Source organism: Leptosomus discolor, chromosome 1, assembly GCF_034619465.1.
Source record: "Leptosomus discolor isolate bLepDis1 chromosome 1, bLepDis1.hap2, whole genome shotgun sequence".
NCBI classification, from domain to species: domain Eukaryota; kingdom Metazoa; phylum Chordata; class Aves; order Leptosomiformes; family Leptosomidae; genus Leptosomus; species Leptosomus discolor.
This window is the reverse complement of record NC_141391.1, coordinates 59,840,363-59,865,033: the sequence shown is the minus strand read 5'-3', so window position 1 is coordinate 59,865,033 and position 24,671 is coordinate 59,840,363. Positions and strand designations below refer to the sequence as shown.

The 24,671-nt window shown below is 40.7% G+C and overlaps 1 protein-coding gene across 2 annotated transcripts in view; it reads right to left on the bottom strand.

Moving 5' to 3' along the window:
- TM9SF2 (transmembrane 9 superfamily member 2) overlaps positions 1-23,249 on the bottom strand; it is a 28,053-nt gene extending 4,804 nt beyond the window's left edge. Inside the window, exons 1-16 of one of the 2 annotated variants that reach the window (XM_086482054.1) lie at positions 23,121-23,249; positions 19,247-19,314; positions 18,022-18,115; positions 17,159-17,286; positions 13,139-13,268; positions 11,949-12,073; positions 10,960-11,071; positions 8,878-8,957; positions 7,681-7,789; positions 7,439-7,571; positions 7,080-7,199; positions 4,832-4,889; positions 4,017-4,176; positions 2,408-2,559; positions 1,256-1,367; positions 456-627 (exon numbers count right to left, since the gene is read on the bottom strand). In XM_086482054.1, coding sequence (XP_086338180.1) covers positions 456-627; positions 1,256-1,367; positions 2,408-2,559; positions 4,017-4,176; positions 4,832-4,889; positions 7,080-7,199; positions 7,439-7,571; positions 7,681-7,789; positions 8,878-8,957; positions 10,960-11,071; positions 11,949-12,073; positions 13,139-13,268; positions 17,159-17,286; positions 18,022-18,115; positions 19,247-19,314; positions 23,121-23,249 — 1,882 coding nt within the window. Of the gene's footprint in view, positions 1-455; positions 628-1,255; positions 1,368-2,407; positions 2,560-4,016; positions 4,177-4,831; positions 4,890-7,079; positions 7,200-7,438; positions 7,572-7,680; positions 7,790-8,877; positions 8,958-10,959; positions 11,072-11,948; positions 12,074-13,138; positions 13,269-17,158; positions 17,287-18,021; positions 18,116-19,246; positions 19,315-23,120 lie in introns of those variants that run through there. The other variant, XM_086482055.1, reaches the window with a different exon arrangement.
- Between the last annotated feature and the right edge of the window lie 1,422 nt (positions 23,250-24,671).

The window sequence follows — 24,671 nt, the reverse complement described above, 5'->3', positions numbered from 1 at the left end:
GTATTACCTGTCAACTGTTATTCTTCTCTCTTCCTCCTATTCTACAAAGTGCTGCATTTTTTCCTTAATTGACACTATAACCTTAGACTTGATTGTGTATGATTTGAAGTGTGTTTCTCCAAAGACAACTAATTTAAAAAAATTGAGTTTGTCACATGCCTAACTTAAGAATGAAATCTGGAGAAGTATTTATCATGTTTAAAGGTGTCATATTTGAAGACCTAATTATAGGCTGCACCTCAAAGTAGCAGTAGTTTTGCCTCATCCTCACTTAATCTCTTTCACTAACATTTGTGAGCACAAAGTTGCAAAATGCTACCCAACTACCTGGAAAAAAAGATCAAAGACTTATATGTAAATTTATGATCCTGTAACAAGGTAAGTTTTGTCAAGGATTCTACTGTGCATAGCTAAAGGTAGACTCAAAATTTAAAATTAAGGTTCAATATACTTACCTGTGAAAAGGAAGAAGATCAAAACCATAATCATGGTATAACCAAAATATAAAATGGTGCTAGCTGTTCCTGTGATTTGTAGTTTAGAAAAAAAATAATGTATTGCATATATTAGGAAATAAACTGCAGTAAAACCACTAGTGAGAAATGAACGCCACTGCCAGTGATAGTCCTAGAAGGAGTGGGAAAAAAAAACACAGAACATGTGAGTAATATTCCATACACCTCTATAGCACTAACCCTATTGGTGAATGCAGAGCTACTTTTTCTAATATCACTTTATCCAAAAGTCAGTTTTTATAGTTTTATCTACAGGAAAAAAACCCTATATATAATCAACACTGCTTTAACTACACCATTCACAACTATAGATAAGAAATCTAAAGATCAATATCAAACAGGCAAAAATCTAAAAACCCAAATAAGCCAGACTGACTACTGCCAGCCACAGAGATTTTTTTTTTTCTTCCCCCCCAGGGCTGGGCATGTCCAAAACGCACTTTGATGGAACAAAGTTAACGGATTACTTTAGTGTCTTCAGAAAAGAGGGAGTTAGGCTCTAAAGATGAGATATCTGACTTCATGGTACCCAGTGCAGTGTTTTAATATTTATTACAAGTTTTGCCAGAAGTAGCTTGCTTCACTTCTGCTTCGCTTTTTAAAGATGTTGTTTAAGGACATCTAGTAACAGTGTTTATGTTGAATTCTGGAACGCTTATTTCCAATTACAAAAGCCTTACAATTTTTTGGAAGCATTTTTAAAGCAACATGAAGTATGAGTACTGAAGAATATTTCTCACCTCTGCACATAGATGGAAGTAGCAGAGCAATATCGTGGCCTCAGAACATGTAATAACCAAAATAATGAATACCAGAAACAGGAAGCCAAACATATAATACATCTGGTGAGACCTATAAAAAGAAGTTAAAAAAATTACAGTTAACATGTACACTATGCTAGTATTATTTCTTCACGCGCAGTAGTATCACCTTCACCTTAAGTATCCCCCTTACTACCGAGGTGCAGTCAGTTGTGCGGCCATACAATTGGTTAGCTTGCTGTCTAACTGAAAAACAAGAGCCTTGGCAGCTCAGTCTGAAAACAGGGAGAAAGCAAGCCCAAAGCATGCGCCTGGTTGGGATTTTAAGGAAAGAACTGACTAGACATAATGAGTGAAATTACAGTTCCAGTGAAGTCAGCATGACCTCTTCCACTGACTTCAGCAGAACTTGGATTTCACCTCACATTTCAATCAAAGAGGCAGAGCTGCAAAATAACAAGAAATGTCAAATGCTGTAGCTGTCTACATTGGGTAGAGGCACCTATTCAAGGTTCAGAAACAGTTTAACGAGATCCAATAACTAAATTGTGCCAGAAGGAAGACAAATCCCTCACAGTAGATTAGTTTGTCAGTGTGCTATGAGCCCACATCAGAATTCACTTACATTGGACTAGTCTTTCGTGCTTTATTTTTGAAAGGAATTACTCTCTGGTGCCTTTATAAAGATTTCACAAAATTTGTTCTTGATTCTTTTTTCTCCCAAGAGTAGTAATACTTTTCTAGCCCCACAACAATGGCTACAAAGAAACCTCAGGTCAATTTTAATATACCTACTACTTCGATGTTTTATGCCATATGTCAGCTTCAGAGCCACCTTCACATGAAGTCAAAGGAGTAGCATGAGAAAACTAGCTATTTGAATATTGTAGGTCAGCTGTAAATTGCTAAGCATATCACAGCCACTTCTCTACGCACCTCAAGCAAAACAGGCACCGAGTATCTTCTAAACCACAAAGTGTTAAACTGATGTTAACATTTATATTTTCATTGAACCAGCATTCTGGTAACGCTGCATCATCAAAAAAATCAGTCAAAGCGTCTCAAAGAAAAACTTTCACAAAGAAGTTACCAACTTTCATGACAAATTCACATAGCTCGTGGTTAACTTACCAAATACTATTGAGAATAAAGAACAACTGTATAAAGATACATCCAAAAGGCAGAATCCCTCCCATGATAATGCCAGGTAATGGCTTTGTATAGAACGATTGCTCAGGAATCTGACGAGGAATTTGATTTGTGCGAACTGGGTGTTCAATAGCCTTTAAATGAAAATAAGATATTGCTAAATAAAATGTCAAAACACAGCACTACTTTTTCGCTTTGTTTTTGAAATGAGTGGCTGCAAAAGTCCACAATGTGTTTTGAGCATGCACATACCCAGCTACCACGACATCTGTTTTCACTATCAGCCTAGCTACCAACATTTGCCAGGCAAATGAGCAAAAAGACAGCTCCTATTGAAAACGTAACAACAGATATTTTGGACTTCCCTTTTTATGGTTACCTATCCAAGATCTGCTACAGTGCCTGAGCGGATTTCTCACTTTTCAGCTTGCAGGTAGTGGTGGTGCAGACCCTCGCTTTCCCCTTCTAAAATTCCCTGTATGTCGTTTTTCAGGATTTACTCCAAGAATCACATTAGGGTAAACTTTACAAACAGAGAGAATTCAATCCGGCAATTAAATCCTAATTAAAGATGCATGCATAGATCAGCATGGTAGGAGAAAAAAAATTAAGGCACATAAACACATACTTTGCCATCTTTCCCCTTGCGTATAGATTACATCAAAAGCATCAACAGATACTTGCTTTCTGATTTGATTTTACTGTATTTGTGACACCTGTCATGTTGCCTTATAGTTTATCAAATCCTTTCTTAACAAACCACCTCTGTGCAATGCAGGTGGGTTTGCTGGAATTTCAACACGGTTATCAGAAAAAAACCCACTGAATTCTGGTTAAGGAAAATTGGATAACTACAGTTGATTTAAAAAGCGCCTTCTAAGATACTTAAATATCCTCTGAAGGTATTCTAGGAGAGCTAGAGAGCTGAAACTCTGGCTTCCTATACAGGAAAAAACATAAAAATATCTGAACTTATATGTGGGGCACAGTAAACCACTTTTTAAGCAAAAAGAGTAGAAGTGATTTCATTATTTAAGAAGGTTTGGTCACCAGTGTCAAAGAGCCCTCATACAAATAAGTAAAATTGATCAGTTTAGGAGTAAATCCCAATTAATGCCTGCCAAGCAGTGATAAACATTCACAGAATGCTTATGCAAAGAGATTTCACAAGAACTCTAGCAATTTGATCAGAAAATATCCTCAGTGTTGAAGGCAGACAGGAACAAAAAACCATGGGGGAAACCCAGAAATGCATAAATTGCTTTCCCTTATGCTTGGCTGGGCCAACTAATATTTTAGCAATGAAAGAGATGCTAATGAAAATAAAAGTTCCCAAATCACTGCTTTATCTGGAGTAGTCACTCAAATACAATGATAACCCTAATTATTGTGGAGAAATATCACCACCAACCACCAACTGAATACCAAAGTCTTGGAACCCCAAGATCGGATATCTAATGCAGCTCTGAAGTCATGGAACAGAACTGGACCTGACAATGCAACTAGCTTAGGTGCTACCTCGGTTATAAATCTAAACAATGAAAAACTTGTATGAGTATACACACACTTACAAAACAATTTCTCCACTTACGTTTTTCTTAAAACCAAAATAGGCGCCAATAAATGTCAGCGGTACAGATATGCAAAACCAGAGTGCCAAAATAGCAACCAAAGTACCAAACGGAATAGCTGCTGAAGAGCCTTCTCCCCAGAGAATGAGGTTCATGATAAAAAAATCCGCAAATACAATTCTGAAAAATACATAACACACTTAAAGCACAGAAATACTCCTTAATATTCAATAATATTAAGAAAACAATAGCACTGTATTAAGATTTTAGTGTAAATCTCTGTTAAAACCAAATGACACACAGAAAATATCAAAATGAAGAGGTCAAACAAGCAATTCTTTGTTAATCTAGTGGGATTGAACTCCAGCAGGAGCTGACGTTCCAACTAAGCAATTTCGAATATATGCTTGTCTTAACTACACTTCAGGATAAGACTGCTTGCTGTGATTAAATAGAACAATTTATCACATTGGTTATACACTATATGACACTATATAAGACCAACTACAGTGTGGTCACAGAAACAGCCTAGAGAGTAAAAGAAAGCAATGAAAAAGCACGCTTGTCTAAAACTTACTACTATCATAATGCTCTTTCTTAATCAACCTTTTCATGTGGTGAGAGTAGGCAAATGCTCACTAAAAAAAAATATCTAAGGTTGATACGCTATTAATACAGTCAGTCATCTTTGTCAAAAGCGCCATGATATTCTTGTAGCTTCTGGAATAAAGTTATGATGTAACATGATTTACTTGTATAGCTGAAACTTAAAATTAGCTATGCATGTCAGAGAAGCAATTTAATTCTTTTAATCATGGTGATATTCTCAACTTACCCAGGACAAAGGAATGATGTCAGCAGGACATTTGTTTTCCATTTCTCACCTCCAAATGCTGTATTAAAACATTTGACAGTCATCAAAACATGCATTAAGCTCGCAACCATTAATTTTCCAGTCCATTTACCCGTTATATTTAGCTTGGAAATACTCAAACAATGTGCTATTATGCCCAAGTTTAAAACAGCAAATTAAATCTTCAGTAATAAAACTGAATTCCCTCATCGTATTGCTTAATCACAGAGCTTCAAAGCAGAGAAACGCCTCAGTCCAAGGTCAGGAAAAGTATCCAACTAAATAAACTGGGTCTCTGACCACCTTATCGGCCAAAAAGAGAAGCAGATTTGCAGTACTTTCAAGTCTTTAAAAAACAGTTTAAACCTGGAATGATTAAGAAGTTTAAGCTTTCTAGCATTTGACTGTAGGTTTCAGTAGGAAAAAAAAAAAATCACATATCTACGTGAGAAGCAAGCTTAACAGTTTTCTTGAAATAGTTCTTGTCTATGAATCTCACAAGAAAGTCAGGACTAACACACTTACAGGAAGTAGTGATGTTCTTGAGTCTTAACAGCATTAAGCAGTGGTGATACCAAAAGACCAAAAAGAGAGCTTTATTAAGAAAATCTTTATGAATTTGCACTACACTGATAAAAATTCTAGACAGCACACTTTCAAATGAAGATATCCTGCTGGAATTCAGTGAAGCTGACAACTTCATCTGAGCACTGCCATAATGACATGCTGCTTTACTTCAAGAGTCAGAAGTGATTATGGTTAGAGTGATTTTAATTAAGTTTCTACTTCTTCATAAAATCTTGGAAGAACATAGCACCGGTTATTAAGATTAACCATTTACTTTCAACTCAGGTTTCACTTCTTAAATGCAATGGGGGGGGGGCGGGGAGGAAAAAAGCCTTTTCAGACTGAATATCCACTTCAGTTGCATTTTGGTTTATGTCTCACATTATTTGTATACTACAAGCAGCAGAAACATCCATGTTTACATGCTCTATACAGGGTATGGACCAGCTCCTGTTGTAACAAGAGTATCTCTGGATCTATCACTCACTGTCTTAGTAGATAAACACGATAGTCAAGTATCAACTAAATGATTCCAAATAAGTAGAATGTGAAATGTAATTGCTATTAGCTACATCTCCATCAAAGATACAGGATTCAATTAACCACCAATACACTTCAAAATATCCTTCAAAACACATAATACACAGCAGAAAAATTCTGTTCTCAATTATGCTCTTAGTCCCAAAGTCTCCTTCCATTTAAGTCTAATTGGCTTGAAGATTAGTAAAAGGAATAGTTCACTATGACATCACTGCCATTGTGGAAATACTCCTTACAAAATACAAACCCTCCTTCCCCAATGGTTCTCCCCACAGGAAAACTACAAAACGATTAGAAGAACGAACTCCAATGCCTACTGCCAGGCTGAAGTTCAGAAACAAACTCTTTCTCTAGCCCTCTATGTTCAGAACTAAAACAGTCGGAAGATCCAGCCCACTCAGTCATACAGTCTTTTACTCCAAGTAAGGTAATTAAAACAAGCTGTATGGGGAATGGCATGCTTCACCTTAAAATAAACCAGAGGGTACAGGGGCAAACCATTTGAGATTGGTCGGCAAGCCTTGAAACAATAGCTAACTGGGATCAGTGAAGGACAACAGCATCAACTAAATACTGTCAGGTGCCCAAACACCACTGTTGGTTGATTTCTACAACTACAGAACACCTAATAATCCTTCCCCCTGTGCCCTGCCACAGTCTGATAAGCACCACTCTCCCAGAGATCTAGGAACTAGCTAAAAAGAGATGACAAATCTCAGGCATGTAGGAACAGAAAAGGTTCATGATTTGGGGGGGAGGGGAGTTACCAAGCAACATCAACAGCTAAAAACTAAACGCAAGTTAACACCCCCCCGCAACTGTGGGAAACTGAAGTACAAAACTGTCTGATGTAATGAGCTTAGTACTAGTAAAATGGAATTTGCTTCCCAATTCCATAAATACGTAGTAGCAAGATCAATTCAGGCTCTTTAGGCATGATCACATCAAAACCAATGTAAACATGTCAGCGTCCTATACGTGTTTTCTGTTGTTAAGGTAAGAACATTTCTCCAACTTGCCCTGAGGGAAACTACAAACAGTACTGCAAAATAAAAATCAGTTCTGTGATGATAATTTACTTTAATGAACTTAAGCCTTGTCATTTTTAATAACTTTTACTCACATTTGTAGAATCTGGCAGCAACATAACCGGCTGGAGTTCCAAGGAGTACCCACAAAACTACAGCACAGGTCATCAGAGCTCCCCGGTTAGCAGGCGACAAAAATCCCAGGCAAGCAAAAACTATGAAGCAGAGATGCACAATTTTAGAAAATACATTTGACTTAAAGCCAGTACATCAGTTATCTTAAAATCTGTGTATACTAAGCTGCATGTCTACTGTATCAGTGCAGCTGTTTCTAACCTTAAGACTTTTAAGAAATTTCTAGACAAAACTTATACTGCTATTTTTACTAGTACCTTGTAATTAGCAGTGAAAAATCATCTGTACTCAACTGACTTCTCCCCACTTTATTACTTACATAGGGTAACAAAAGTCATTATTAAGATCTGTGTGCCAGAGCCTAGAAAAACAGACAACAGCATTCCCTTTCGTGGAGGCCTGAAAATATCACCATGAACGAGTTTCCAGCCAAATTCCTCTTGAGCATCTTCCTGTAAAGGAAATACACCTATTTTAATACAGTAGATTGCCATTTAAATAGCCTGTTACAGAAATACATTTCGCTGAAAAAATTACGTTCCAAATACATTTTAGACTTACAGTAGAATCCATCTGATTGTATCTTGCAATGTCTTTATGCAGTGTCCTCAACATAATCATAGCTACCATTCCAGACAGAAAGAGGACAATCACCAAGGAATTCATAATACTAAATTTAAAAACAAAACAAAAAAATCATCATCATTCAAATTGCAATGTAAACACTTCAGTACATGTCGTGGTTTAGGCCCAGCCAGCGACTAAGTACCAGTAAACTGAGCATCTGGTGGGATGGGGAGGAGAAAATACAACAAAAGGCTTGTGGGTCGAGATAAGGACAGGGAGATCACTCACCAGTTAGGGTCATGGGCAGAACAGACTCGACTTGGGGAAAAATGAAGATCAATTTAACTTGTAAGTAATCAAATCAGAGTAGGATAATGAGAAATAAACCCAAATCTTAAACACACCTTCCCCTCACCCCTCCCTTCTTCCTGGGCTCAGCTCTGCTCCCAATTTCTCTCCTTCCTCCTGCCTCAGCAGCTCAGGGGGATGGGGAATGGGGGTTGTGGTCAGTTCATCACACCATTATTTCTGCCACTCCTTTCTCCTCAGTGGGAGGACTCCTCACACTCTTCCCCTGCTCCAGTGTGAGGTCCCTCCCACAGGAGACAGTCCTCCACCAACTTGTCCAACACAAGTCCTTCCCATGGGATGCAGTTCTTCATTAACTGCTCCAGTGTGGGTCTCCTTCATGGGGTGCAGTCCTTTCAGGAACAGCCTGCTCCACCATGTGTTTCCCTTGCAGTCATGGCCTTCTTCAGGTGCATCCACCTGCTCCAGTGTGGGGTCTTCTATGGGCTGCAGATGGGCATCTGCTCCACTATTAACCTCCATGGGCTGCAAGGGGACAGCCTGCCTCACCGTGGTCTTCACCACGGGCTGCAGGGGAATCTCTGCTCTGGTGCCTGAAGCACCTCCTCCCCCTCCTTCTCAACTGGCCTTGGTGACTGCAGAATTGTTTTGCTCACATCCCACTCCTCTCTCCACTGCAGGTTCTTCCAGCACTTTCTTTTTTTCCCTTCTTAAATATGTTATCACAGAGGTGCTACCAGAGGCAGGTCCAACTTGGAGCCAGGGAAGCTTCTAGCAGCTTCTCACAGGAGCCACCCCTGTAGCCCCTCCCCCACTACCAAAACCCCACCAGACACAAACCCAATCCAGTACAGTATATTTGAAGACAAAATTTCTTCTCACCTAAACCACTGAATGTGAGTGTGAGGCATGGATTCCAAAATATAATCCCATCTTGATGCCCACCTTATATTTTTTTCTTCCTGAAAGCGTAAACACATCAGTTTCAGATACAGTCAGTATCCATCCTGTAAATTTACAAGTTGATGTTCATGCAAAGCAATCTTAAATCTCATTGCAAACTGGAAATTTCATGTTGCACGCTTTAAAGGGAATAGTTTAATAATAGCTACCTGAAACAAAATAAGATTTGACCATAGAATCTAAACAAAAATATTTTCTGCTTAGTATTGAGCACCCATGTCTTCTTAAGACATAAATGCCTATCAAATGAAATTAATTGTACTTCCCCCCTTCAAGAATTATATTCACTAATCTGGAATTCAAATGACTAGCAGAATAATGAAAGAACACGAACTTTTTAGTGTAAGTCAACACCACAGACATTGAGAAACTAAGCTCTTCTATACAGTCTCCATCATAATATTCCACTTCCTAAATAGTGCTCTGTCCAAATTATCCTTTGCTTCCATACAACCTTGTTTCAGCACCAATGACCAATCCAGTTACATTCAGCTTACACTGCAAGACAGATGGGGACACAACTACAGAACTTACATTGTTAGTAGAGGGAATCAAATTATTCCTTCAGGCATTTCAATGGATTATACTTATTCAGCCTGAAAATTCATTGATCAGAAACACTTCAAAAAGAGCATTTGCTTTACTTTGCAGAGTAAACACGAAAAAAGGAATAAACAATGCTGATCAACCTGAAGTTTGCTATTAAATTAATAAAATGGCTAGGTATCTTTCTGACAGGTTGTTATTTCATTGATTTACAACATACAAGAGTAAGAGTGCTCCAGTAAAGCCAGGTTTTGAAAATACAAAAACCAGTGGGTTAAAAAATTTAGCCAAGATCAAATATTTAGTTCACTGAGGTAATAAAACTAGGTCTCAAAGCAAGCAACAAGTTACCAAACCAGTATCGACAATTCGGGGAATTGCATTTTTCCCCATACCTACACTGCCTTTTTTTTTCCTCTTCCTGAGATGACCTGATCTGCCAACCTGACGGAAATTTTTAGTCCCCATTTCACCACAGCTGAACTGAATCCTAAAGCAGGCTATGTCTAGAATTAAGAAAGATATGTAAGCAGCCTTGATATAACAATGGCCTATTATTCTGAAAGACACCACTGACCTTGCAATCAGAACAAGAAAAAGGTTAAACAAACAAAAAAAGCCTTATTTTTTAATCTGTTAGTTCCAACCTTTTTATTAAAGTCCGTAATAACAAACAAACAAACAAAGGGATAGACTACTTCATCACAGAACTACTGAGGTTGAAAATATGAACTGCTGTGTGTGAGCTATGCCTTCAATACATACAAGGAGTCAAGAAATCCAACTAGCTATAATCTGCTCTCTTGTTAGCGAGCCATTTGCATTTTGAGGTCTTTGATTAATAGTGAAACAGCTTGGGCAAGAGTGGGAAACTTTGGTAAATGGTTTGTCCAGCAAACTCCATTTAAAAAAAAACCCCCACAACAATCTCCCTTGCTTGTCACCAGAATGAGACATATTCAAGTCTCACTGCTCCCTGCAGTTGCCTGATATACTGCTCCTCTGCTTTTAAATAACGACTAGAGGAACAAAGACTATCAGCTTCCTACTCTTTTGCAGATTTCAATGGGAGGAAGACCTTGGAGAAAAGGAAGCTTTTGCAGCAGGAGAGCAGAAAATTATCAGTTTCAACCTACCTAGAACAGTAACGTGCTGAAACGCACAATTTCTCAGACTTAAGAGCTTGGATTGAAAAATAATCTACCAGACAACCTAGGGCAACATGGAAAGTGTGATTCTTTTAAAAACCACATACCCATTTCACATTCAGTGCCCGTGGGGTGGTTGTAAAGCATATGGCTAAATCCCAAGCCATCTCAATGACATTCCAGTTCAAATGAAGTTTTAAACCCGCAAAATTGCTATTCTGAGATAATTTTAGTTGTCCATCTTTATAATTCAGAATATTAATGCATGATTTTAAGAGGTAACTACCACAAAAAGCTTAGTACTCACTTCAAAAGAAACTGAGTATGTGTAAGCAATTTTGACTTCTCCGTTAGCCTTATTACTTATATCCATAGGAACTCCTGAGCAATCAGGGTTGTCTGGATGAGTATGCTTGTAACTGCAAGAAAAAAACCACAGAACAAAAGCTGCTTCACTAACAGCACTCTTAAAGAATTCATTCGTCTTCCGAAAGCATCAGTTTCATCCAGGATTCTTTCCTTGAATATAAAAATTACTCTTAATGCCTCATAGATTTCAGAACTCATAAGGAACATATCATAAGCACAGGACTTTTTGACACTTGAACTTTTTAAACAAAAGTTGTCTGTCCTAAAAAGAAAACCATAGCGAGCACAGTCTTTAAAACAGTCCATAAAAATTAAAGAAGTCTGCTAAGAAACTCCAAAACACTCGAAAAGTTACAACAGAATTACTAATTTCTGTCAGAAAAAAATACTTCCATCACGATGCTGGACCAACAATGCAACACGCTCAGTTATACCAAGAATACAAAAGAAAGGAAAGACAAGATGCTAAGAAAGAATAAAACAGACATCAGTTATGCAACAGCCACACAGACACCAGAACAACTGTTGAGTATATTTGTGAAATCATTCCATTTGAATCCTGATTGCTGAAGACCTCAAATGTTGCACTCCGATTACTCCTGCATCAGGCACTGGTGGCCTATTCATCACAAGACAAAATGTTCCCCAGTAGGGAAATGCGGGTTGCTTCACTGAACACACACCACTTACATGTTTTGTTTTATCTTTTCTTGGCCCAAATAGGAAATACAGCACAAAGATCTATCGAATTCAGAACAAAATGATGTTAGACTATCCTACATTACACTACATCAATCAACAGGAAAGCTAATCTACAGGTCATGTAGCTGAAAATATTCCTGACTAGCAACAGGTCCCCAAATCAAAGCAAGTATCCATCCCAGGGATGGACCGCTGTTTGATGACAAGTTACTTCCGAGTACCAACCTTTTTGGCTCAAGTTTAGCAGCAACTAGTCTTGCTCCCAGAGCTTCATTTTCCACAACATGGTAATATATTTTTATGTCAACATGGTTGAAGATATAAAAAGTGTCTTTTTCATGAAATTCTGACTGCAAGGATAAAAGACGATGTTAAACAATCAAAAAAGATAAAGACATCTAAAAGCCTTAGGCAGAAGCTTACATAACAGCATTTTAGACAGCATACAGTTTTTCTGTCGAAGTTCGATTACTACTTATTCAGGGTTCCATCCCCACCCTTTTCTACAAAGCACCCTAATTATAAGAACAGTTAGATAAACAAAGTGTTCTTCTACGGTTCTTCAGTTACTCTTTCAAAGGTTATCTCCTTTTATTAAAAACAAGTATTTAAACAAGATTAAAAGAATATTGCCAGATTACATATTTGGTCACAAATGCATCCATTCATATGGAGCGTCTGAAACCAATTCATTACACAGGCAAGGACACAAAATTAGAAACTGCAGAAACTATCATCTTTGGTAAGATCCATTAAGTAAAACCAGCCATTTCGATAAAACCAAAAACCTATCTCAGGTTCTCAGCAACCTCTCCGTGGAAGAGGTCTCCGGTAATCTAAAGACATCTCGGACTTTCTATTACATTCTTAACTCCATAATGCTTACGGTGCATTTATTGGGACCTCCACCAGTTAATCCAATAGATCTGTCTCTCACAGGAGAAGCTTTGTTCACTCGTAAATCTTGTGTTCTGGCTTCTTTCATTAGCCCACACAGTTTTAGGGAAAGCAACCCTTCAAGAAGTATTAATTTCCATGCAGAGGTACAAACGCGTCTATGCAAACCTGCTTCCATGAGAACACTTCTGTCCCACAAAAATGTGAAGTCCAAGCTTTCAAATGTTTAGGCAATGAAGTATGACATGTTTTTCTTCTCCTTCACCCTTTACATGTACTAAATGTTATGCACATTCCAATCTCCATCTTTTAGAGCCCTTCCTTATCATGCAACAGAAGATACAAAGTTCTTAGGCTTACAAACTGTGGTACTCACAGATGTATCAAAACATCTACTTTCAGGCAATAAGGGTTCTTAAGATAGTGAGGATTCAGCATAGAAACATGACACAGGAGAAGTGCCAGTCTTTACATTAGAAAAAAAAGGGGATATGAAAAAAGTAATTGCATAAACGTACATTAATAACACAGGCATCTTTTGGACGGCCATCTTCTGTAATATAACAGCCAATAGGAAAACCAGGATTGCAGAACCTCTGGCCATCTTCAACATCATAACACCAGGTCACAGGCATGTTGTCCACAATCCTGTAAATGGCACAGTGACATTTCACAGCCTTTCAAAATACAGTGTGATGGAAACAAAACCGGATTAATATTAATCTAACTGTGCTACAGTCATTATTGGAAGATTAACTACAAGAATAATACTTCTTTCAGATCTTAACCCACAGTTAAAACTAAGAATTGCACCGATTGCCAATCCAATTTCTAAATGAGATATAAGCAATGTAGCTCTTCAACTGAAACTTTACCTTTTTTAGAAAAAAAAGTAAGTTAAAACATCAATCTATTTCTTCAGAAAGTGGCTTGGAAATAGGAGGCTTACTCCGTGACCATCAAAATATTCTATTCATTGCACTGGTTTCCAAGGTCCCCTGACAAATATAACCCAATACATAAAACTCTCCCACTCCAAGTCATAGCAATTTAACATTTCATTATTTTGTCTTTAAAAATGGCCAAAATCATCCACTAAACCAGCTACAACAAACTTGGTAATTTCAAGCTTAAGATAAAACACAAAATAAAAAAATTTGCCTACACGCACGTATTGTTAATTCTCCAGCTTCCTCACTGCCATGAAAAATCTATTTTGCAATGGAAAAGCACTCTTTAAACTTTTATTTTGCATTAAAGCTAAAGTGACAGTTTAATTTTGGTTTTGGCTATTTAAGTGAATTCCTGACCATTGACCTCAGTTGTAGTTCCCTGAGAGTATGGAGTATTTTAACTAGATGGCTTACATGAGCAAAAATCGTAAACCATCAGACATTTGGGAAAGTAACCACTTTCAAAACTCCTCCCATTGTCTACCTGCTGCTGTTACATTATTGCCTCACAAGATTTATATTCATATTACCTAAAAGTCCTGAGTTCAGTAGGTTTATAGCTCACTTTCAATGAAAAATTTGTGGAGGAACCCCACACCTCCATGAGGAGTTGCAGAAAATTATAAGACAGATACAAAGAGTATCCAGTTTGTAGTACAAATGTCAAAACCAAAAATACGCTTTTAAACATAGAGAAAGACACCCAACATGGTGACCTGTCCCTTTGAAAAAGGAACTACTAAAAAACCCCCAAACCTTTTCCTTTATGAACTGTTTTAACTAGATTAATCAATCCCAAAATAAAGTCATTCAAAGACGACTTAAAATTCAGTAGCTGCCCTTATAGCAACATTAATTGCTCCAAGGTATGTTTTTAAAGGTCTATTAATAAACTTCACAAATGAAGACGTGAGACAACTGCCACTTTTTGTGCATCACTAGACTAAAAAAAAAAAAAAGGACATCCCACTGAAAATTAAGAACACACATTTTTTGTAAAAAACTTATCAAGCTACTGAATATCCTTTACAACTAAATGTCTCATCACCACTAACAGACACCTGATAATACCTCATTAGGTACTTTTAACTATCCAATTAAATGCAGAAATTATAACTTCGGATAACAAAACCCAAGCAGTATTTAGTCTGTTGTGTGCTGTAACAGGCTCTAAAGCAGCGCTATTTTTCAAAGCACACCAATGGATGGGGGTAAGAAGAACGGTATGTGCTGCCTTTGTTCACACAACATAAAGAGATCTGCATCATCCCTGACATTAGCTACCAGGCAGAAATAAGTGGCCATGTTCTTGGCTTATATTGACACAGTAGAAGAGGTGCAAACAGGCCGTCCGAAAAACACACTTTCCATGTTCTCAGGAGATTCCAAAGACCATCACAGTCACAAGCAGGAGCAGCACCAACCAAATCCTACTCGCTTCACCACGCTACTATGGGGTGCTAATTAAGTTGCTATTCCAGACGCAGATTCACTACACTTGGACCGGCTTTGGAATTTTACCTCCATAATACATGCTAGAGATACCTCTTGCTTTTGTTAGTATTTTAATTTCATCATCAAAACCAGGGAAAGCATTAACCTATTGCAAACTAACTTGGTTGGTGTAAAGGCTTTCCCTTGCATCTTCTGCAGCAAAGACATACTGAGCTGCCTTCAAGCAGCAATGCTGGAACAAATTGATAGTTTAAGCAGCAAGTAATTTTTCACAGTTAATCTTCAAATTTAAAATTACTTGAAGGGATTATACTTGTGGGGCAAATATGCTATACAACAGTGTTCTTATGTGTCTCTCAAGAACATCCAGTGATGAACATTGTCAGCCAAGATATCAGCATAGCTGTTGAGTCCAATTCAGTATGTCAATTCCTAATCTTATTAAGTGGCTTTTAAAACCTTAAAAGTACTTTGCACCATCTGTGTTCCCCAGGAATTTTATGATAAATTGAAGCTGGATAATAAACCTCTATTAAATCCTCACTTGTGCTACCTTGCTGATCCCTGTACAACATACCCCTGGACCATGCATCATTCATCACAAAATCCAGCCACTTCCACCTTGTAAAGCTGTGGCTGAGGAAGATTATCATTACCATACAGATATAACCCGGGATTCGGATTCTTCATGCCACTGGTTCTACAGTTTTGGGGCAGTGGGTCTAGCAAAAAAGTAAGTGGCAGAAGTGCTATTAGAAGAACTAAGAATATAAGAAGTACCCTAAAATTAAAGGGATGTTTACACACTGAAAAACAGAACTACATCTTACTAAAATCTGAACAGTCCTATCAAGTTAGCTGTACAGGATAAAAAAAAAATTTACTGTAACGGGTCTGTGTGGCAAGGTTTTGGTAGCTGGGGGGGGGTTTACAGGGGTGGCTTCTGTATGAAGCTGCTAGAAGTTTCCCCTATGTCAGATACAGCCAGTGCCAGCACGGGTGACTGTTTCAAAAGTGGAGAAGTGAAATGTCAGATCACAGAAAAACATTTAATGACAGTGACAACATGCAACGCTCAACATTTCACCTGCATTTTTACTACTATATCCAGAAAGTTTTAATCTCATTAGATGAAGACCAAAATGTTTGTTTCCCTGAAGCAGCGAGCACATATTTGGAACCATATGGGCAACGCTGGTTAATTTTGCTCACGTATTGCTTGCAAAGACATGCCACAGGGACTCTCACAACTTCATGACCAGTTGTTCCTTCTACCCTTGCACCCAAAGGCTGCTGTTATGTTAGTACAGCATTCCAATCTACAAAGCACTGTACAAACACTGATAGCATGGCTGGGTATTTCTAATGTCAAGACAGAGCCTGCTGATAAAACCTGTCCCAGCTCTCGGATGTGGGTGCAGATCACAGCTACACCCTAACTGAAAATCAGCAGGAGATTCAGCATTCCCATTCAGCCTCCCCCCTCCCTTAATGCCTATCAGAAGACTTCAATGGCAAAGCAGAAACAGAGCCCCAGCATGCTTCAAGATAACATAGTTACAGAGGGACTCAGAGAATAGGAAATGACCAAGTGTTTATACATTCCTCAAAATTATTTCATTAATTAATTTTCATTGGCCAACTTTCACTTCCACATCCTATAAGAGAAACAAACTTTGCATAAACTCTTTCAGAACCGTTGATCTTATCTCCTGGACACAACATCTGAAGGGGAGTGCAAAGGTTCTCAAGGAAAACAGACATGACACAGCAATAGAATGAAGGTTCCCTAAGACTTTTCTCAAGCTAGGGCACGATTAACGTCTACATTTACAGGTGCAACGTAATAGCAGTATTTTACAGTAAGCATAGAGGCGGCACAAAAACCCCACAAAGCTTTCTGTTTGGAAACAGACTCGTTTCCGTTATACCTGGTGCTCATCCTTCAAGTGAGGGAAACTTTTATGAAGACAATATAACACCTTTTGCAAGAACAAGAGCAGGAAGGGAATAGATTCAGTGCAAATACCTAGTGTTCAATCTGTATTAACCTGCAAATACATAATGATAAAACTAAACTACCACCAACACACTAGACCAAGCAATCTATGAATTTTGGTATCAACTTACCAATGATGTTGATAATTCAGTAGCATACTTTTTTTCAAAAAGTCTAATTTCTGTTTATCTTCTGGCTTTGTAGTGTCATAAGTTTTTGTACAAACCGATTTACATGTCTCCCTCTTGTTGAATGTGAACTAAGAAAAATGAAAGACACATGAGCAAAAAGGTTGTAACAAACTTTCTGCCATTTCAGTATTTAACAAGTTTCCCCTATGCATTTATAATTGCCTACACTACTATAACAAAAGCACCTAACAAATTACCAAGACTGTGTATATTAACTCTCCAGATGAGGTTTTTATGTTGGTGTGTGCTATAAAACCCTCCTGTGCTCACTGTAGGGGCCCTGCACTAAGAGCTCCTTGTTACTGATTAAAATGTGTTTTCTGCAACGATCTACCAGACAAATAGTTTGACCTCATAGCAGCAGTGCTGTCCCAGGCAGATCCAATTGATAACTTTCTCTCCTAATACACGTAGGAGAGAAGGTGAGAGCTTCAGTCACCAAAAAAGACCCTGGCTAACACCATTTCTAATTCTTCCATTTTAGAGCTGCTGTATGTTCAGATCTGGTTCCAAGAAATAAGAGTACACAATTCCCCCTAAGAAGGGGACAGCTGAGGAGCAAGAATCAGGTTTTGGCAGGTTCTTAAGAGAGAAGACAACCTCCACAGCATTTCAGGCTACAGCGTCATGATGCAAAGTGCACAGTCACACTTAGGTCAAATTGACAGATTTCTATTATGGGGAATTTCAGATTTTGAAGCTCTTTGAGATAAAGCCCTTGTGAAGAGGATTTCAAAATTCTGATCTCCATTGGTTACATTTGAACGTATGCATTACTGAACACCCCTTGTCAGAGAACAAACCCTGTAAGGAGACGGTTCTATCCTCTCTCCAAACAATACTTGGCCAAGGTTTTCAGAGGGACGCTTCTTTCCTTCTGCTTGACAAAAATCAAACCTGAATTAGAGAAAAGATAGAAAAGTTAAGAAAGTATTCTCAGCTGCAAATAGCAGACCTCAAACAGTGCTTCCAAATCAACACCTTCATCACAAGCAAAGGAACTATACAGCTTTCCTTCTAGACAACAGTTTCCTCCCTGAACCTGAAAAGCAAAGTGTGAAAATCACAGTCGCATTTTGGAAAAAAACAAACCCATCAATCAAATCTCTTCAGCAGCTATTTCAGAACTAAGTTTATATTAAACATGGTAGTATAATTTCCTCAAGCAACTACAAGTTTCCTATTTGAACAGGGATTTTTAGACAAGAACTAAACCTTCAAATACTTTTGTGACAGCTCTGACAGAAAAGCATGCAGGCCAGATTCTTGGGGGGGGGGTGGGGTGGAGAATAATAAAGGCAAACAAAAAAAAAATATATACACACACACGCACATACAGACAGCTCCTTTATGACAAGCACTATTAAATAAACAGGTTATTGCTGTTCCATTCACCAACACATTTAGCAGCACATCCTCCAAGTTTTTCCAGCCTAATTTCAAGTGTATCACATTAGCGTTCATTAAAGTGTAGCTATAACTAGTGCTTAACCTCTTCAATATTAACAGTCAAAATATTCTTTGAAGCACCAACTTTACGTAGTTGTACCAGGCACTGATACATTTTGTGCACTCTTATGATGTGTACCAAGAAAACATTTAACACCTCATTAAGGTAATTGATGGGAAGTTCACACCTCATTACCACTTTAACTCATCTGGCTATAGGCTACTAAAGACAGCAGTAATGCTTTGATCTGTAAAATGACATCTAATGCAGAAGAGTAAATATTACACACACAGAGTTTAACCTTAAGTTACTCTAAAGCAGTGATACGACCTACATGAGGGCCTGTGAATCCACGCACTACTTCTAAAGTATGCAAAAAGACAACCAAGAAGAAGGAAGCAACATATGCGTCCATCTGCTTGTTGAAAATTCTGTACTTGTAAACTTATGTTAGCAAAATAAATAGACATTCCTTACTGGCAAACTGCTGTAGCAAGATGTAGATTTTAAGACAAATTAAATTCCTCTTTCTGGAAGAACTGACAACTAAAATGACATAAACAGTATAATATACTTACGCAGTGTATTCATAGGGAAGGACAGACTCCACAGAGTCAAGCCTGTTCACAAACAGCTCGATTCCAGACTGAAAGAGGGGAGATAATCAGCAGTTATATTAAAGCACTACTTCAATTCTGACATATATAAAAATAGATTTGTGTGAATAAGGTAAAGGAAAGCTGGAAATCTAAAATTTATGTAATTATACATCTTGAAACATAGAATCTCACTTAATGAACTGTATCTGCTAAAAGCCTAAGTAAAACACTTATCTAACCATCACAAACACAGTGACCACATGGCAAAACCACTTTAAGGGTAACATAACCATTCAAACTACAACATAGAAAGAAATCATGCACAAGAATAATACAATTACCACAGCTGCCAGTGTTTTAGCTTAATGTACCAACTTAGAGCATTATTAGTCATCACAACCTGTGTGTAATAAAAGCCTTGAAAGAACATCAATAAAAGTACAGACGAGATCAGTACTTCTCCCTATAATTAAGCTGCTCCATGATTTTATCTGTGTAGCAACTCAAAACTGAACTATTGAAGGTTTAAACAACGTACTCAGACTGACACACTATTTAAAGTTTGAACAGAAGCTCCTTCCAAATAGAAGGCAAGGATATCCACATTTACCTTCTTACAAAAGTTTATCAATAACTCCAGCAACTCTTGAGTAAGAGCCTGAAATTCAGTCTGCTGTGGTTTCAGGCTAGTTTGGTCTATACACATTAATCACAGATGAGGCAGCCTGCCGCAGCAGAAAGGGAGAGGTCTCTCCCTCTTCCCTCTTAGTCTCAAAATCCCCTCCCTTATTCCAGTCCCGCACTCCCAATACGTTTCAACCATTTACCTTACGCTGGTTTTGGCAGTTACCTGCTTGCACAGTAAACCAATTCAACAGGCTTACCCCCAAAAATAGTTAAAGAGCAGTTTTTAGCAGCATAGCAAGTTGAACTGTCTTACTGTGCAATCAGCCAAGAGCTGGAGACAGCAAAAGGCAGGTGAGTGCTTTCAGGAACAAGACCTCCCCCTTCCAACAGCAAGCCATCTATTTTCTCACCATGAACCAACAGCAGAGCCTTTTCTCTCTATGAAAATTCACTAATTCACTCAAGTTTAGCCAAACCAAGAAATTCGGGGGGGGGGGGCGGGAAGGAGGAGACAGACTTGTTCACATGTATCTGTAGCTCAGATACTTCAGTCAGGCACCACATTTTACTGATGTACTGTAGCCGTCCATGCGCAAGTCAGGATGCAGTTCATGGGAGGCAGGTAGCTGTGAGCTGTTAGGTTGACTCACTAAGTGAAGACACACTTTAGTGCTCCTCTTTCCTCTGCAGACCTGCTGCTTACCTCTGGGTAACGCACTCTTGTCATAAACCTGCAAGCCCCTTCAACTCACTAACATGGCAAAAGACTAGCCTGGCAAAAAGTTGGATAGTTCCCTGTCACGTTAATAAGCTCAAAGAAGGATTTAAGAAGTAACACAGCTGGGACGACGCAGAAGACAGGAACACATTGCCCAGAGGAAGACAGGAATGAAATCTCTCACTTCCTGCAGCAGGGAATGAAACTACCTCAGCTGGCCACAGAACCACGGCCTTAGATTAGATGGTTTTCGTCGAAGCAGGAGACTTACCCAAATGCTCCGATTTTCCACAAGAAGTACAGGTGTTACTGTAGATCAGCATCTTTGATGAACAATTTCCCATACAACAGCACGTTCCCTTTGGAGTCACCAGTGGGTTTTTTTTAAACTGAGTCAGGATTCTTAATGTTGAGGCAAGAGTTACTATTTAAGTCTGCACAGATCATGTTCCATTTCTGATGATATTCCAACCAGAAACAGGAAAAGTAGCCAAACTGAGTTTGCCCAAGCAGATTAGCAGACAGCTTGGAGGAAGGGGGGAAAGTCATGAGTCTCATCATTCCTGGGCTGCTAGCTAGACACCACTAAAACCACCCCATCCCATCTCATCTGACCTGACCAGCAGAGGACAGGAGATCCACAGAGATCATCATAAACAGCACCATTTAGAGATAGGCTCTGTGGATCTAAATCCTCAAGGCAGAGGAAAACTCTGCAATAATACTGTCACTGACATCATAATCAACAGTGGCAATTGTAAGAACTCAGCGAGAATATGCTAAAAAATTAAGGTTGTCCAGGGAAGCTTAGTTTTACCCACTTATGCAAATATTATGATATAGCAATTATCTGATCACATATTTTTTCTCCTCACCAGACTACATTTGTTTGCAGACTACATGGAGAGAATTAGATGTGAAGAGCAATTCAGACTTCTCCATATGCCTATGTCTCACTTGGTATGTAAACTGGCTGGAATGAGGTAGAGGAACGTAAGAGGTGGCTAATTTCAGAAACAGATTTTTGCAATAATACAGCTGTTGAGGTTATCCTAAAATGTTCAGCTAGCCACTGGTGGTAGATTTACATTACCTAAGCACCTCACCACACATTTACAAAATGATAAATTCTCAGGGTAAGGAGACAAATGTTTTGTACACCTTTTATGGGAAAAAAAAAAAAATACAGGAACATCTGACAAAGATCACCCCATAAGTGTCTCACGTTGGTTATAAAAGACAGCAGGCAACCTGGTTTGTCACCCAGGGAGGTGATAGATGCTCCATGCTTGGATGTTTTCAAGGCTTGCTTAAACAAAGTTAGAGCTGAGCTCACCTAGTGTTGGCAACGTTCCTGCTTCAAGCATGAGGCTGGATTATGTGACCTCCTGAAGTCACTTCTGAACACCGATTCTATGACCCTATAAATGAATGTCCATAGAACGTTTTACTGCTACAGCAGAAGCAGCGTGGAAACAAGAGTGAAAAAATCCACAGCTGTGGGTTAGGTGTCAGGTGCAAGATTTGGCTGAATGGAACAATCCACTTAAGGAAAGGAAAAGACATTCATAGCAACTACGCCTTCATTTTGCATTTGGCTTATTACCTGCTCTACTGATTCATGACAGTAAATGGATAAAGTCAGCGCAAGGTGTTTACCAAAAGCATACAGTTTAAATAGACTCTTCCTCTGAAGAATCATGGTCCAGTGATTCATGTAATACATAGGCTGAGATCAGAAAGTGCGAGACAGCCACTTTCAACAGTAGTAAGACAACGGATCCTAAAAGCGATTGGTCTTGAATTTTCTCATTCAAGTCTTAAAGCACTGTCTGGCATAATTTCCAATCACAGGAACAGCAAACAGCTCACCCAGAGGAGTAAAGACTATTTTAAGTACAGACTCCCCACCAGCCAACATCCTCACAAATAAGCAACTTGGTTAGGTGAACTTTGCTTGTCACTCATGTAGGCATGAAAATAAGTTTAAGCTTCAGTTGTGACTCTGGGGCCTAGCAGCCCCTACGCTTCGGGTTCGTGCAGCCAGGAAGACACCGCAAGGAAAGTGTCACTACACACTTGCGTTAATTTTCTGTCTGCTTGCAGCCATCAGCTGCTGCCAAGAAACACACACACACCCCCGTACGACCTGTCACTAGCCGCAGCTTTCCAGCAACTACTTAAAAGGGCCCGAGAGAGAAGCAGCCGGGCTTCCCATTTTCGCAACGCGCCCGTAACTCCTGAGATGTCCGACAGCCCTTTCCTTCCCTGCGAGGGACCGCGGGCACTTCACCACCGGCGACTCCCCTGGGAACCGAAACGCGCTCCAAGTCCCCGCAGCAACGGCCCCTGGGCCACCGGGGACGGCCGCTACGTTGTAACGAGGCGCCTACAACGCCCCCGCCCCCGAGCCCCACAGCAGCAGGGTAACAGCCAGGCCGCGCAGCAAGCCGGGCCTCAGGGCCGCGGCCTCCCCGTGCGCCGCGGCGGGCCCGGCCCCCGGCTCACCTTGCACTCGGGCTTCTCCTTGTCGGCCTCGCAGAAGTTGACGGGCGCCAGGCCCGGCAGGTAGAAGGCGGCGGCGGGGGGCGCGGCCGCCGCCAGCGCCGCAGCGATGATGAGCCGCCGCAGAGCCATGGCGGGGCGCGGAGAGGGCGGCGGCGGCGGCACGAGCCGGGGCGGGGGCGTGCGGCGGCCTGCGGCGGGTGGGTCCCTAGGCGCCTCGAGCGCGCGCGCGCCGGTGGCGGCAACGGTCGCGGCTCGGCTCGCCTTTGCCCCCGCCCTGACGGCCGCCACTTCCGGCTTCTCGCGCGCGCGACACGTCAGCCCGCTCGGACCGTCGGACGAGCGGGAGGAGGCGGGGCCGGCGCACGCCACGAGCCGGTACGGGCCTCGGAGCGTTCGCTTCCGGGGTAGCGCCCCGCCTGCCCCGGTTGCCATGGGAGCGCGGCGCCCTCCGTGGGAGCGGCGAAGGGAGGGGACCGCCACCGCGGTCGGGGGAAGCCTCCCTCCCCTCCCCACCGGGCCCGGCCCCCCCGAGAGCGCGAGGGGCCGCCCCGGCCGCCGAGGGACGATGGGGGAATGTCCACGGGCGATGGGAGCGGCCGTTTGGGACCGCCGCCCGGGGTGTCCCGGCGAGGCCTGGCCCCGCTCCCGGTCAGGCTCTGCCGGCTTCGCGGCTGGCCGGCCGTCCTCGCTCTCTTTAAAATATATTTTGTGCGGCTTTTTTGTTTGTTTGTTTGTTTTTTTAAATTATCAAGGGTTCCGCTAGGGACAACTCTCCCGGTTTGCAAGTTGAACCTACCGCCGGCCGAGCGGAGCCGGGGAGGAGACAGACGGACGGAGAGGTGTTGGCTGCGGTGCCCATGCGCTGCAGCAAAATGCCCGGAACCACCCGGATCCGCGTGCCCGCCCTGTCACTCGTGGCTGCAGTCGGGTGGCACGATCTACCGACAAAAAATACACACCCCACAGCCCCCCACCCTATAGTGGGGGCGGGCATAAAGTCTGTTCTTTCAGTAATGTAGGAGAGGACATTGCTCAGGTTCTCATTTTACCTTTCCCTTCTTCCTAATATTTTCCATCAGTTCGGGTTTGTGGAGCTTCAGAAACTCCAAACAAACAACAGCCTCTATGAAAAACTGTATTGATAAACATTGCAGCGTTTCTACTAATTTCCTTGAATCTCACAACATCTTTGATTGCCTTTCTTCTATTTATTACAGGGTTAGGAGGGATATGCCTGTTGCTCACACAACCTTATATACAGCCAAGGTCTTTAGGCAGCAAAGGTGTTGCTAGTCCCGGCGGTGAGGAATGAGCGGGGCTGTCCAAAGGGGTGCCCGGCCTGTATCCCACAGGACGATGTACTGGTGCCCAAGGACACAATCGGTGATACCCAGCTACAGTGCCAGCCTGCCTATGGCGGGGCGGGGCGGGGGGGGGGCTCCAGGCAGGGTAATTCACACAGTGTCTGGGCAGGGACAAGGTTGAGCGCCTGAGCGCCTCGGCCACACAGTGTAATCGCAGAATCACAGAATAGTTTGGGTTGGAAGGGAC